The 16,665-nt window shown below is 32.4% G+C and overlaps 1 protein-coding gene across 2 annotated transcripts in view; it reads left to right on the forward strand.

Moving 5' to 3' along the window:
- The window catches only part of LOC140435585 (uncharacterized), a 51,552-nt gene extending 42,724 nt beyond the window's left edge, over window positions 1-8,828 (forward strand). For both annotated transcript variants that reach the window (XM_072524334.1, XM_072524333.1), the window contains exons 2-3: window positions 4,140-4,357; window positions 8,472-8,828. In XM_072524334.1, coding sequence (XP_072380435.1) covers window positions 4,140-4,357; window positions 8,472-8,765 — 512 coding nt within the window. In that variant the 3' untranslated portion in view covers window positions 8,766-8,828. The remainder of the gene's footprint in view (window positions 1-4,139; window positions 4,358-8,471) is intronic.
- Window positions 8,829-16,665: the final 7,837 nt, after the last annotated feature.

The raw sequence follows: 16,665 nt of genomic DNA on the forward strand, positions 1-16,665 counted from the left end.
CCATGTTTGTCGGTCCTGTGCCAGTAATTCCCATTGTCGCACTCCCATTTGCTCTAGATCTTCTTTGACTGCATCTTTCCACCTTTTTCTAGGCCGCCCTACAGACCTTCTTTCCTCTGGCCTTTCCCAGAACACATTGTTTATAAGGCGATTGTCGTTACTGTTATTCTTTTCCGAATAGAGACTCTAGCTCGTTATTGTATCTGCCCCTCCTTTCGTTTGTCACGCTGTCTCTGCAAGGGCCATATATCATTCAAAGAATTTTACGCTCCCACACCAGCAATTTATTTATTTCTCTTTTTGTTAGCGTCCATGTTTTTTCTTTCATACGCGACTGCTGATCGTATTATGGTCTTATATATCCGGATTTTTGTACCTCGTGAAAGAAGTTTTGACTTCATTAGATGTTGCATTGCAAAGAAAGATCTGTTTCCTGCCATTATTCTCGTTTCAACTTCTCGCTCTAATTTGTTGCCATTTGTGATTGTTACTCCTAGATATTTAAATTCTTTAACCACTTCGAAGTTGTGATCATTTATAGTAATGTTTTGCCTTATTCGCCGTCGTTCTTGTTTTGAGACGACCATCTATTTTGTCTTGTCTTCATTTATTTTGAGACCGATGTTTAATGCAGCTTCTTCAAAGTTCGAGAAAATATCCTTAATTTCTAATTTCTAATGTTGATTGTGCTACTGCATCTACGTCATCGGCAAAGGCGAGTATGATTTTTGCTCCCCGAGCAGTTATGTCTGGTTTAATTTTTGGATATATTTTTCGCATGACATATTCTAAGGCCAGGTTAAACAACAATGGGGACAACGGATCTCCCTGTCTCAGTCCAGAATTTACGCAGAAAGCATTTGATATTTTTCACCCTATTCTAACTTGTGCAAAAGAGTTACTTACACACATTTGTGTTACCGCAGGTAGTTTCTGGGTACGCCGATCTCGATCATTGCCTTCTATAATGTTGCACGATTAATTGAATCATAAGCATGTTTGAAGTCTATAAAAATCTGATGCACGTCGTGATTATATTCCCAATACTTTTCAATGGAACTGTAAATCGTCACAATTGCCTTATTAAACTTTAATTTATTATATTATATTACATTATATATTAACTGTATATATATATATATATATATATATATATATATATATATATATATATATATATATACACTCAGGTGCAAAAAAATCGATCCATGGGTATTATTTGCTGAAAAAAGAAAACGTTTGAAGATATTAGTTTTAAATCAGGTATATATGTAAAAGTATATGTTAGATTAAAATAATTTTTACAGATTATCCAAAAAATCATTTATTTATAGAAACATATATACAAGAATATTTAAAACTTTATAAGAAAAACATTGATAATAAATCAATATCTAGTGTTTCACCCTAGGGCCCTTATAACAGCCTGTACACGTTTAGGCATTGAGGTAATTAACCTCTGGATACCAAATTGATCCAATTGGTCTCATATTTTTTGAAGAGCCGCTGTAAGTTCAGTCAAGTTGTTTGGACGGGGTATTCGTGCTCGAGGACGTCTTTCCATCATATCCCATAGATGTTCAATGGGATTGAGATCGGAGATCATAAAAATAAAATTAGGTCAAATGAAAGGAGCAAAAGTACCACATGCTGATCTAAAATACTTGTTATGTATCTTGCAGCAGTCATAGAACCTCTATCTACAATAACTAAATCAGTATGGGCTTCTGAACTGATACCAGCCCAAACCATAACCGAGCCCCCCCGATAACTTATTCTTTTCGCAATATTATATTAAAAATATCGTGTCTCCGTGTCTTCTCTAAACCCTTTCTCGGCCGTCTGGTGACCTTAGACAAATTCTGGACTCATCTGAAAACAATACATTGCCCCAATCTGCATCACTCCAGTTTTCATGTTCTCTTGCAAAAGCAAGGCGTGCTCTGCTATGTTCTGGATAGTATTGGAGATAGGGCTGGCTTTCTGGATAATAAATTACCTTCTACTAGTCGTCGACGAACTGTCCATCTGCTTACATTAACATTTCTCACTTCGCTCTGACGATTTGCTAGTTCAACTGAAGTTAGATGCCAATTTTTCAAACATGATGAGACCAGAAATCGATCATCTCTTTCGGATGTTACCCTTCTACGACTTGATCCTGGTCTTCTTGTGAAGTTACCGTTGTCGCTAAAACGCTGAACTACTCTTTCAACCGAAAATCAACTAACACCCAACATTTCAGCTGCATAATATTGGCTATGACCATCTTGAACTAAAGTCACCGCCCTTGCAGCATCTGTCGTAGTTAGAGACATTTAGGAAGGATAATTAAATAAAAATATAACACGTTTTGAAAATAAAATCATTACACTAGTATGGTTGTTGAATTAAAAACAACATTCAATAAATATCTACTTGCTTCAGGCTCTTTTTGACAAAAACCTGAAATAGCAATTTGTTTTAAGAAATATAAAAAGCAATATTAAAAATATTATTTTATTTCTCGTATACGAGGGTACACATAAATTTACATACGTAATTTAATGTCTCTAAAATTATACAACTTCAAATAAATAAGAAATAAGGAATGGATCGATTTTTTTGCACCTGAGTGTATATATATATATATATATATATATATATATATATATATTATATATATATATATATATATATATATATATATATATATATATATTTAATTAATTGTCTTACTAAAACCTTAGAGTTTTTCACGAGATGCATACACAGCAATAGCAAAAATTAAATGTATGGGCTGGTATTTTTAGGGATAGACTGATGGGACCATTTTGTACCTGGCAATTTGATTAGTGCGTAAATTATACGCACTAATCAAATAGTAGTAAAATACAATTACTAAAAGACGTAAATAATCAGGCCTTGACTAATATTATTAAAAATGATTAACAATATGATTATATCATCATGACAATATCATCGGCATTATACTTAACTTGTTAGTCAATATTTAGATAAAATTTTCTCCTCATAATAGCCTCCTCAGTCAACAGATTTGTCTCCTTGAATTTTTTTTTTGTGGGGATACCTAAAAAGTAAAATATATAGAGCACTACACGTATCTTTAGAATATTTATGTTTTGAGAATTGTCAACGAATCAGTACGAATCACTTCGCAAATAATTCTGAATTTGGAAGAGCGTTTCGAAAAAATTTTTATCATGGACGCCGGAGGTCATCTGTTTCACCATTTGGTCAAGTAAGAAATAAGTAACCAGTTAAAAATATTAATTTTAAAATCTATTTTTTTTAATAAATCAAAAAAGTCTTGGAATGAATTTAAAAATTTAAAAATTCATGTATAGGGAATTGCAAGAGTATTCAAACAGTACCTTATTTGGCTTCCATTGCCTTTAAAAAATGTTGAAGTGACTCTTACCCTGGCTTAGAAGTGAAAGTAAAAATAATAGAAAATACTGGAAAAATGTGCCCCTCTTTAATCAAACATTTTTCTGTCGCTGGGCTTTTCAAAAATGTTGTCGTAATTCCTGATAATGCCTGTGTTTCATTTTTGCCCGGCCAGCTTGTATATGTATAAATTTATATAAATCTTCTTATCAGCACTTTTCATTTAACCTAATTAGGGGAAACCAATTCAAATTAAAAAATAATAATAAAAAAAAACGATAAAAATCTACTCAGGCAAAAAAATAAAACAAATCGTAGTAAAAATCTGCAAAATTTTGAAGAAAGTAAATTCAATAACAAAAAGTTAAAAAATATGTTAAAAATAAAAAATATGCATAAAAATTTATTCAATGAATTTATTTTGTACAATTTCGGTATATATGTTTTTAATATTTTATACCTATTTGTATAATTTGTAATTTTATTTTGTACATTGTAATTTATTGTGAATTTTTGATATTCAGCAATTTATGACTTTTTTTGCTGCGCAATAACACTGGTTTAAAAGGTGCGAAATAAACCAAAAAAATTTAAATTCAATAAAATATTCAAGACTATAAACTACTCCAAAATATTTTTGATCATAGACAAAACCGTAAAATGTAAAAAAATTATCTGATCATATCATTTATTCATTTCATTACTTATCGTTAAAATTATTTAAAATTGGTCTTTCTAAATAATTTTAGAGGATTATTTAAAATGGGTGAGCTACAATGGAGAAATACCAGAAGGTGCAGTGCCAGCTGGTATGGATGCTAATAATAATACAGTATACATCGGACGAGTGCATTTAACCACGAATACAAAAACAGAGGGATTTGTTCCTGGAAATATTATTCCAGGTGTAGTATCTCTTGATACGGTTCTTTTTAATAAAGTTTACACAGTTACAAAAAACATTGAGGTAAGAAGATTTTTTATTTTATCTGTATTTCTTGTAACGTTGTACATTTTGTAAGTCAATACATTGGAAAATTCAAACTAAGATACCACGCAATCGTAAAAACTTCTTAATCTATTTACTAAAACGTATTGTCTGTAAAATATTTCAATCATATACCGTTTTAGGTACATTCAGGTTGTGTTCAGATGAAATGTTTTATACTAACATAAAAATTCGAACACCCATTATAAATTATTTTATTTTATTTTATTGTATTTTAGCAAATCTTAGCAGGCTTATCTTACCAAAAATAGTAAATGATTAGAACGTCAGTCATATCAGTATAGGTTTTCTCTTTGTTATTCATTTTTTTTTTCTAAATTCAATAACCAATAAAAATTTTAACTTTTAACTTTAGTACCGATCAAAATTTAGGGGTATGTGGTTTTTGAGTTGTTAAAAGTTGTTTACAATGCCTAGAGTATAAAAACGCGCAAATATCCATTAACTAAGTGAGTTTGATAGGGGGCAGATAGTTGGCCTAAGAGAAGGCGGACTTTCTTTTCGAAAAATTGCTAATAGGGTTTACAGATAGAAATTGTGTTAAGATTTATTTTATATATTATTGGGCATGGCGGCAAGAAGGCCGAACACAAAAAACGAGGGACATAGGGCCGAGCCAAAAAAAATGGAGCGTCAAGATCGTCGCCTGAAATTGATAGCTCTTAGAGACCGCATCTTCACTACTAGGTTATAAATAAAAAAAAATCTCGCATACCAAAATATCGCTACTCAATTCTTTCAATGTTTGCCCTTGCGTTATCATGAATAAGCATGAAATTCTCCCCAGTAAATGATGTAAATGGCAAGATATGTTCTTTTAAAATTTCTGTTATTAACCTTTGTGTTGTGTGTTGTAAGCCGTGCCCTATCTATTCAAATTAGCGCAGTATGAGCTTTTAAATTAATCCCATCCACACCATTAGTGAGCCGCCACCATATTGTACAGTTCCCACAATATTATACTGTGCCTAGTGTTCCTGATGTCTTTTGTATACGTTTGGCAGGTCATCAGAAAAAAAAACAAGATAGGGATGTATCGGTGCATTCGTTATATAGGTACATATAACGGAGGAAGATGATCGACTTCTTGTATCGAAATCCCTGAGAAATCAGTGTCGTTCGAAGCATTTGGACAGTGAGAAGAAGACTGAAGGCAGCCAATCTGACACCAAAAAAACAGCTACTGGTCCTAAGATAACTGCAGCCCAGAAACTTGTTCACGAACATCTGGATTTAGGCGACTATTAATGGAGTCAGGTATTATTCTTCGTCGAAAGTAGGATTTGCCTACACGGCAACTACAAAAGGCGTCGAGTCTATAGAAGACCAGAAGAGCGATTTGCTCAATGTTGTATACGAGAAACTGTGTCATACGGAGGCGGCTCTTGTATTTTTTGGGCAGGCATTTCCATGAATGAGAAAACCGAGTTGGTTTTCGTGCTTGGTGAAGGGGGTGGAGGAGGTTTAACGGTAGATCGTTACATCTAAGACATTTTGTAGGAACGTGTGGTTCCATAAGCGGGATTTATTAGTGATGCCTTTATTTTAATGCACGATAATGCACGATGCCGTACTGCACAATGTACGAGTCACCTATCTGACTGAGATCGGTATACCTACAATAAATTGGCCTGCGTTGAGCCCAGACTTAAATCCAATAGAACATGTTTGGGATGAGCTAAAACAAAGGGCCCGGGACAGAAATCATGCACCATTGAGCATAGTGGAATCGAAAGCTGCGTTTAATGATGAATGAGAAGCAACACCTTAAGAATTTTTTCGAAAAGTCATCTGATTCATACGAAATTGATTGGAAAGTGTAATTAAGAGTAGGGGTGGTTTTGTGCTTAGTTTTTTGGAGAATAACTAATTGTATATCATCTAGACCCGGAGAAGAGTTTTTTATGACAAACAATGCATCGTTCAGTTCTTCTGGTGAAATTAGAGAGGTTATGTAGTCATCCGTATTCTCAGTGATCATTATCTCCTTATTTTCATTTCTTAATTTAAATTGTAGAAAGCTTGAAGAGTAGTTGTTAGTACTAGAATTTTGTTCTTAAAAGTCAGCAAAAATGTCTGTGATTTCTTTTGTTAAAGTAATTCATTGATCATTATGTTTTAAAAACTAATTTCGGCGTTTTGATTTTTTCCAGATAGTTTACGAATTTTTCTCCATAATGCAGATAGGGGAGTAGAAAGTTGTTGATGGATGCCACGAAAGATTTCCAGTTTTATTTTTGGTTTGCTTAATCTGATATCGAGATTCAGCTCTTAGTTTTTTTATATTATATTTGATTTTGTATAGTAGGACATCGTCTGAATTTGTTAAAAGCTAGCTTGTATTTTTTATGGCTTCGTCACATTTGACATTCCACCACGATACTGGCATATAAATTTTCAGAGTTTTGGTTTTTCCGACTGCTTTGTGTCCTGCTTCTTATAGTACCTCAAAGAATTGTAGATAAGTTTAAGATATATTTGAGGTACTAGTGTCAGGGAGATATGGGAGTTGGTCTACTTGGTCTGAGAAGAGTGTCCAATTTTTCTGGGCAAATTGGACACTCCTTGGGCTATCGTTTTAGATGTTTTCCTTGATTCCGTATGTATTGTCTTTATTTTGTTCTTTGGAATTTACATTGACATTTTGATTAACTGAAGATGCTCTTATGTTTTGATTAGATTCATCATTAGACACTTGAGTGTTGGCGGCTTCTGTACATTGGGTATACATGAATTGGGTCCATATGAAGTTGGCTAGTTATGTAGTAGAAGTGGGCATACTGCAGCTAAGTGATCTGATTATTTACAAGAAAAATATTTAAGGTTGTATTTTTTATGAAAGAAGCTGATAATGTTGCATTGTTTTCTAAAGGAGTTATATAAGTTTGTCGGCGAAAACTCTTAAAATTGAATGAATTATTATTTAGTTATTTATTAATTAAAATTAAAATAATACGTTAATATTGGTGCGTACTACAACAATCACCGTCCTGGAGGCCTCTCTCCTACATATCGAGATCCACTTAGTTCTTTCAGCATAATAAAGATCCTCCTTTTTCCTTGTTGCCTTAGAATTTAGTTTATTTTTTTTGGTTGCAGTTTTTCACTGATGCACTAACAGTCCAAACCAATATAACTGTCTTTTTTTTTTAATAATTTTTTGATTGTGCGACCATATATCCTCGCTTAGAGGATATATAACATTTATATAACATACAAAACATTTATATATTTTGGGACGTAAAACCCTTCAGATAAGCATTTATTTGAAGTATTTGTACGGAATTTCCAAAATACATTTAAAGGTTACTTCACCAAATCTATAGATACGTCTCCTGAGCTTACTGCTTTACCATTTTTTAATTGTTTTGACATTTATTTTTAAATCTAACACTCTGAATGATTCTTGTTCCATGTATTTCTTCCTGCATATTTTCATCTGCATGGGTACTCTGGTTGATGTTAAGGTAACAGTTTCATATAATATGCTTCCCAGTCTCTGATGTCTATCATATTCTAGTATTGTTATTATCGTTTTTAAAGTTTTTATAAAGCAAGATTTCTTGCATGCGTATCCTACTATTGTTCCACCAATATATCGATCTAGCTCTTCATATTACTCTTTCTATTTTCCTCTTGATTTTTTCATGTTTTGATCTCATTTTTAACTGTTAGTTAATGTTTTGTATTACTTCTTTTGTACATGTCTAATATCAATATTTTTAATCTTGTTAGCTACTATCAGTTTGTATAAGAATTTTGTTGATTTATGTTTGAGACTTTGTAAGTTAACTTTTATACTTTCTAGCTTTATGTTCGGGTAATATTCCTACTTTTTCATGTATCTTTTGTACGTTACCAATAATATCACTTTTACAAGATAATGACCAGTGCCACATTCTTTTCTCATTGTGGGATTGCTGATATCCCATCGAACGCACACCCAGGTGGCAGGCGGTTGAAGCGATGGACCAGCTCCTCGTTCTCCGTGAAAAATTCATTGGCTCAAAATGTCAGTCCAAAACTTATAGTTATATTTACAATTATAGTTACTTATGTTTATTTATTTTAGATACTTATCACAGTTAACAACCCAAAACTAGAGTGGATATTAGTAAAATACTACCAGTTTCCGAAACTTTTTGACGATGAACACTTCCATGTTGCCAGAGTTGGTTGGGAACAAGAGGGTAACGAATTTAATTCTACAACTTATTTGGGGAGGATTCAGTTCAACGATAGAACAAACATTGGAAAAGTTTTCACCAGCGCAAATTTTTATGCAGAAAACAATGAACTGTATTTTCCTGTGAACGGTAAAACCAAAACGGGATACGTGTTTGAGGCATTAGTGTATTATTATTAACAATATTATAAGTAAGAGTAAATTTTAAAAGTTTAGTATATAATATAAAATATGTTTATTACATTATTTGTTGTTTCTTATGCAGCGTAATTAGAGATACAACTTACTTCAATTGATTATACAAGGGAAAATCCAAGAGAAGTGTAGGAAGAAGAAGAATCTCATGGTTGTGTAACTTGAGGGAATGGTACGGATGCACATCAATTGAACTATTCAGAGCAGCAGCATCTAAGATCAGAATAGCCATGATGATTGCCAACCTGCGTCGCGGAGATGGCACGTGAAGAAGAAGATGCAGTTATCCTCTTTTTTTCTCCATAATTTTGTGCCAATATCTTTCCTTTCTCATATCTCTAGTTTCCAAAACTGTAAGTCCAAAATGTGTAGCCATATAAAATAAATAAGGTTTGAACGCAAATTTCCCATAAAAATAATGATTTACTTTTATCCAGTAGAATAAATTTGTCATTTCAATTACCTAGGATGTGCCACAAGATTTGAGAAAAATACAGATATTGATTAAAAAATTTAAAAAACTTACAGGTTTCAATATGTCTGCAGTACAATTCACAAAACATTAAAAAGCAAGATAAGCAAAGATACAATAATAAAACTATATGGGACAGTCAGCACATCTACTATGTTCAAAGAGATATCTATAGAATCCAGGTAGTAAAATAAGATTTCTTAAAAAAGTGAAAGGAATTTGAAGACTTAATAGACATAGAAATAAATATATGACACGAGAATTGAAAGAATTAGAAAATAAAAAAATACAGAAGAAAATGAAAGAAACATATAGTCAAAATAAATGAAAATCGACTAAATAAATTGTTACTCCCCTGATCGAAATAAATTCTGTAACAAATAGCTACGAGACTTACGACTGATTTCAAAGTGACCGATTTACGACGTGAAGTAAAACATAGAGAATTAAATTTTGTTGGGAAAAAGGCTGAATTAGTACAATGGCTAAAGGGCGCCCTGAAAGATGAGGGTTTTGATCCAAAAACGTATTTGTTTAAGGACAAGGATGCTGCTTTGAATTCAAGAATATATCGTTGGAAAGCAAAGATTTCTGTTGATATTTCTAAAGTATCTACTGACATTGTTTTTTTAAAAAAATATTGTTTCTACGATATTTGTTCTCTGGAAAGCAAAGTTTCTTTGATTTCTAAGGTTTCTACGGATATTGTTTTTTTAGAAGTCTGAGATTTCTTTTCTTGCAGATAAAATATCTTCGATAGAAAACAAAGTGGCAGCCAATATTTCGTCTTTTGAAGAAAATGTAAAAGATAATTAAAAGAAGATGGAGGAAATAGCAAAAGCAGACAGAGGAATTCGATCAATTACAGAAGATATTAAAGACGACGAGACAAATTGTAATTTGGAGCCACTGCCGACATGGAAGGCTGTGGGGGTTCTGTTCGTGTGAAAGTCATAACTTTTGACCGAAAATCATTATGGAATAATCACATGTAACAGTTCAAATCAGCTGTAAGAGCGAATGGATGATACAAAAAAGAAAAAGCAGTAAATTTTACTATTGCTCTTCGAAGAGTTGTGATATGGTGACTAAGACTTGTATGTCTACAAGTCAAAATTCAAAAATCGAAGCCAGATAAGCGTCTTCAAGAATATGAGGTAGATATTGCCAGGTTAGTTTGATATCCTTAACCAACAGCTTCTTAAGATATGATGGAAAAGTTTGTTGTTCAAATTTTTACTGACGGTCTCCTTGATTAGTTAATGCAGATAACTCTGGAATTATCTTGTCATAAGATGCTAATCGATGTCTTTTCTGCCGCACTTGAATATGAATCAGCTACGCAGCATTATAAAAACCTGAATTAGGTATATTCTAAAAATAAACAAGTATTTTCTTTTTTAAACAAGAACTTGAGTGCAATGCGAGATTTCTTTGAAAGTGAGATAAGTGAACTATATTTTTGGTTTGTGCATGGACAATTAAATAATTTTCACAAGACTGTGCTACTCATAAAAAAAGTGAGGTAAGCGCAATTGATTATGAGGACTGATTTTGCCAACAAGTATTTAAGCTAGGTTATGTTATTTTAACATCCGCACATCCAATTCAATACAGCTACAACTGCAAATTTATAAATCTAACAGAAGAGGCAAATGAAAATATGAGTTACAGGTTTTTTTCCTCTACAGAATAGATATTTTAAGAGAAGTAACTGAATATTAGAATATTAGTAATTCATTAGCATACGTATGGATATGTTTTTTCAAAAACAAGAAATATTTAACCGTTATAAATATTTGTAAGATATGGCGGTATTGCATTACATTTTTAAATTACTCGATAACCATAACTGCTACGATTATACACATTCACAATGAAAAACCAGACAAAGTAATAAATTGTAGGTAGTTTATTAGATAAATTTAATAATTATAATTGTATATTATAAATCATTTACAAGAAATTAATTCAACAAATTGAAATAAAATGATTGGTGTACTTTTGCAATAAGATTTTTTTGCCTAATTCCAGTAAATGCTCTTTTGTTTTCTCTTCTACAGTAGGAGGCTTTTCGTAGGCTGGTTTTAAGTTATATTGCTCTAAAACATTATTATTATCAGAATTTTTTTCTACTTTAAGAATCTATATAGTATTCCATACTACCTTCTCGTTATCCGAATTTTTGGTGAATTTTTGCCCAAAAATTTTTGAAAGATCCTTAAAGTAAAAAAATCCTTCAGTGTCCATTTAATTTACTTTATAGGGTCTACCGTTTTTTTGGGCAGCACTTAGAGGTAGCCACTGCGATGGAACATAAACTGGGTTACTTCTTAATGCTCGCTTTTTTGCTTTCTCGATTACTGCATGCATCGAATCCCCCTCATTTCGGGTATAACCTACAGTTCAAAATTTGTGAGTAATGCTATTTATTTCAGCATGTGTAACTGCATATAAGTACATAACCAAAACCGCGTTATTCTTATTAAGGCCAACGCCATTGTCGGAATACAAAATAATATCTTTCCTGCAGGTAAATTAGATAGATAGCTATAGAGGCATGTTGCAGTTTCATTTGCTCCTCGCATAGCGATGGTTTCGTGCCAAAAAAAGCAGAAACTGATTTTCTATGCTACCTCGAAAAACGTAAAATTAAAGCAATTGAGGCGGCACTTATAAAAGAATGTAGAAATATCTCCGCAAGGTGTCGGTAATACTGCTTGCAAATCGAAGCAAGCTACTATGAGTTTATTATTTTCTTTAGCCTTAATAATATCTTTTGCTTTTGCTTCTCGGCTTCTTTCTTTACTACGAATGTGACGTGTGTATTGTCCTTGGCCTTTTTCTTTTTCTTCTTGATTGCATTGTTTATACGCCTCCCATTTGAAAAAGGAGATATTAAATTCTGTGTCAAAAATTGTTTTATATGTACATCTTTTGACAAATGGCAACTGCTTTTCTTCTTGTTCCTCTTTGTAGTATCTATACATCTGAGCTAAGGTTAATGATCCATCAAGGAATTATCTACGAGTTTGAGCTCTTAAGTTTGAGTTTCCTTAAGTTTCTCGTCAATAGTTGTGCGTTTTTGATAATTTCCTCTATTATTTTTCTGAATGATGTTATACTCTTTTGACTTAGCCCAACTTGTTCGAATAAATCGATCTCCAATATTAAGGGTATTCATAAAAAATGTTTTGCATACTCTTCTCCTTAATTTGTTTATAGTTAAATAAGCATGTAAAGTAACGTTGGTTATGATTCAGCCAATTTAATACATCTGCATTGTTGAATATATCTGAATCAGCAGTTTTACGCAAATTATCTACCAAAGCAGACTCGGGATTCTAGATAATCTAACAAAAATTCAATGTCATAAATTGACAATTGGATCAAATTCGATGGCATTTATTAACTAATAATAACAATAAACAACAAACTTTGCAAATAAAAGGGGCACTTTTAAAAATACATACCTTATAATATTATTAAAAATAATGAGTATCCATGAAAATAAAAACTGGGATGCTTAAATTATAATTTGTTATGTCATAAAATGTCGTCTAAAAAATTATTTTAAATCTTGACCCCATATCATTTTTTATATTTCACGAAATACGGTATTTACTTCTTAAAAATATCTTTTTATTACTTATGATAGAAATTTAAGTAATGTTATTACTACTTACCGAAGAAGTCAAATCACATATCGCCGTTTCAGTTTCATGCTGCAAATTTAATGGAACACCATTTTCAGGTTGAAATATAGATCTAGCACGTTTAACAATTAACTTAGATCTTTGATTCATTGTTTTTTTATAGCAAAGAGAATTTAAACACGAATGCTAAACTAATCAAACATTTTTTGTGCAAAAGTTTCTGTAAAATACCACCAGAACTCGCAACATGTGGCGATATTGCATTGAAACATATTATATATTCTCCGTGCAATATCGATACATGATACAGTTACGGCGCTATAGAAACATAAGATATATGCAAAAATCATTGCTTCTAATGACCTTGTCAGTTGTCGGCTTATTTCACTTGATAATTGAAAGTATTAAAAATGCAATACCGCAATAAAGGCAATTTTAAAAAATTTGCAGTTGTGGCGGTATTAAATTGGATGTGCCTACACTGATACACCACTATTAGAAATACGGTAAAATTCTATAGTGGACAACGGTTCTCTTACATTTTTGGCCGATATAAGACTTTCTTATTTATAATTCCATAACAATCAGGAAATTGGAATACTTGGGGCACATCATGAGAGATGAAAAATACGAACTACTAAGGAATATAATCAAGGGTAAAATCAAAGGCAGAAGAAGCGTAGGAAGACGTAAAATCTCGTGGCTACGCAATCTCCGTGAACGGTTTGGATGCAGTTCAATTGAACAATTCAGGCGCGTAACCAACAAAATTATAATTGCCAGAATGATTTCCAATCTCCGATAGGAGCGGAACTTAAAGAAGAAGAAGAAGACTTTCTTATATTGTCTTAGTTTAAAGATATATTTAACGTCATGTTTTATTCAGAGTTTGACTATTTTTGAACGAATGGATCGCTTGATGGCTCTTGGAGTATAACCATTCTGTCCCAACACGTTTTGTATGTGTTTCAAATTCTTCCCCTTAACATTTAGGTTAACATATGTTCATGTAGTATTTGCTACATTTTTTATGACTACTTTTTTGTTTAGGATGCTCATTCCTGTTGTTGTCTAACTAAACAATAGCTCGTCTGCGTAGGTTTCCTATTTAGTGAAATGGATCGTAACATTTAGTAAAGTTATCAAATTTTACAAAATAAGTTTTTTCATGGGTCCAGATTACAAAATGTTTTTTCACATAATTAAATACCACAATGGTTAATTATCTGGTAAAGCTTGTTAATTAGTTCAGGAAAATAAGTATTATTTAGGACAATAGCCAGGTATTTGAAAAGTTTCTCCAATAATAATATATACTTCCAGTAAGCAAACCTATACGTTTTCTGCAAAAATTTCGGCGTCTTTTATTAAAAATTTCGTGCAAAATTGCGATCTTTTTCGAAGTTTTGCTTGGCATTAATAGGATATCTATTTATAACATTTTATCTATTAAATTTTTTTACGCAAATGGAGAACTCATGGCTAATCTCGGTGCTTTTAACGAACTAAGAACCAATAATACATTTTTCGACCATAAGCTCCAGTACAAATATACATTTGAAAACTCCAGGGGGAACAAATTTTGATTGATTTTATAGTCAATAATACAAAAATCCATACAAAGCAGATTCTAGATATCCGAACTTTAAACTCAGCAGATGCAGGGAGTGAACATAAACTAATACTAGCAAAGATAAGAATGAAAATAACACTAAAACATTTTCTACAGGAAATCACTGAAAACTATTCAATGTAGAATCACTGTGGAATGACTCTACAAGAGAAATGTACCAAAGGAGGCTAGCACAGAAGATACAGCTGAAACAAATAAACGACATCGAAGATATAAACGCGAGCTGGGAGAAAATTAAAAACAACATTACACCATGGCTCAGAAAAGAAATAAAAAAAATGTGTAAAGAGAAACGAGAGGCATACACGAAGGAGAAAACCTCAAATACTCCAGAATTCCGAGACACCTATAAAAGAATACGAAATGAAACAAAGCAGTTGGTAAGAAGAACAAAAAACGAACACTGGAAACAGTTTACTAAAAGGATGGTAAGCGACTTCTACGATACACAAAAATAAATATGGAGGTTCATAAGAAAGGATCGGAAAGAAATGTCAGAATTTAAGGAATACAATAACATACCAGCAAACGAATGGAAAAGATACCTGACGAAACTGTTTAAAGAAAAAGAAAATAATAATCAACACAATAATGTACCTGAATTAAGACACGAAATAAAAATCGTTTTTAGGAAGTAGAAATATCCATAAATTCACTTAAAAATAGAAAGGCACCAGGACCAGACGAAATAACCAACGAGCTTCTAAAACACGGAGGAGAAAGTATAACCCTAGAGATGACAAAACTTATACACAAACTAATATTGCACTGCAAGATACCAGAGGCATAAAGAAATTTATGCATAATGATACCAATGTTCAAGAAAGGAGATAAAGAAGACCTCAATAATTATAGAGGTATAAATCTACTGAACACCGTACTTAAGCTTACCACAAAAGTCCTAATCAACAAAATCAATAAACTAACAACTTTATCAGATGAACAACAAGGATTTAGATCCAGCAGATCCTACGTAGACGCCATATTTGTACTAAGACAAATCACAGAAAAGGTACATCGAGTACAATAAACCAGCATATATGTTTTATACACCTGACAAATCCTTTCGATCGTATCCAAGTCGAAGACCACCTACTGCAAACTAACAGAGTGTATACCAGTACAAAGTGGTGTCAGACAGGGTGACTCGTTAAGCCCACTTGTCTTTAATATAATATTGAACGAAATAATAAGCAGTAAATAATACAAGCAGTACGTAAAGGTCATGGCTACAGAATGGGGAACAAAGAAATCCAAATATTATGTTATGCAGACGACGCCGCATTAATCGCCGAGGCAGAAGCAGAGCTAAAAATATTAACACATATCTTCAATACAACAGCCATGTAATACAATAAGATAATATCAGCAGAAAAACCAAATAAATGACAACATCTAAATACCCACTACGATGTAAAATCGAAATTGATGGCAAAATAATAAAGCAGAAAGCAAGGTTTGGATATCTGGGAATAGATATAACTAGTTGCGGAGATGTTAAAGAAGAAGTACGACAACAAAGCTTAAAAGCAAGTTAAGCGGCAAGATCCCTTGATGACATAATCTGGGAGAACTAAGAACCTAAGATCAGATACAAAGCAATTAGACCTATATTAACATATACGGTGGAGACAAGACCTGAAACAACAGAGATCAGAGAAAAGTCTGTTGAATAGGGAGAGAAGCGAAAGCATAAGAAGAGCATGCAATATAGAAGACACAAATGGATGGGTGACAAAACGGAAACAAGAGTGGAACGAACACATAAGTAGAATGGCAGAGGATAGGATAGTACGAATAGCACGAGATAAGTCACCAAATGAACAAAGAAGTATTTACAGACCAAGAAAAAGATGGTGCGATAATTTAAGCAATTTAGAAGACTATTATTAAAAAAAACAGGCTTTAAAGCCTACATACAAGAAGGGAGAAGAAAAAGAAGAAGAAATTTTAATAAAAATCCAATTTATATTTATACTTTACAAATTAAAGGCAGATATCGAGCATACTTTTTTATTAAATCTTGACCAAATACTTTCGCTCTCAGAGCATGTTCAGGGGCTTATAAATGGTAACTACATGTTACCCTAGAAGTTGATTGGTTAATCGTTACTCATCTTTCCC

The sequence above is a fragment of the Diabrotica undecimpunctata genome, chromosome 3 (genome assembly GCF_040954645.1).
Source record: "Diabrotica undecimpunctata isolate CICGRU chromosome 3, icDiaUnde3, whole genome shotgun sequence".
NCBI lineage: Eukaryota > Metazoa > Arthropoda > Insecta > Coleoptera > Chrysomelidae > Diabrotica > Diabrotica undecimpunctata.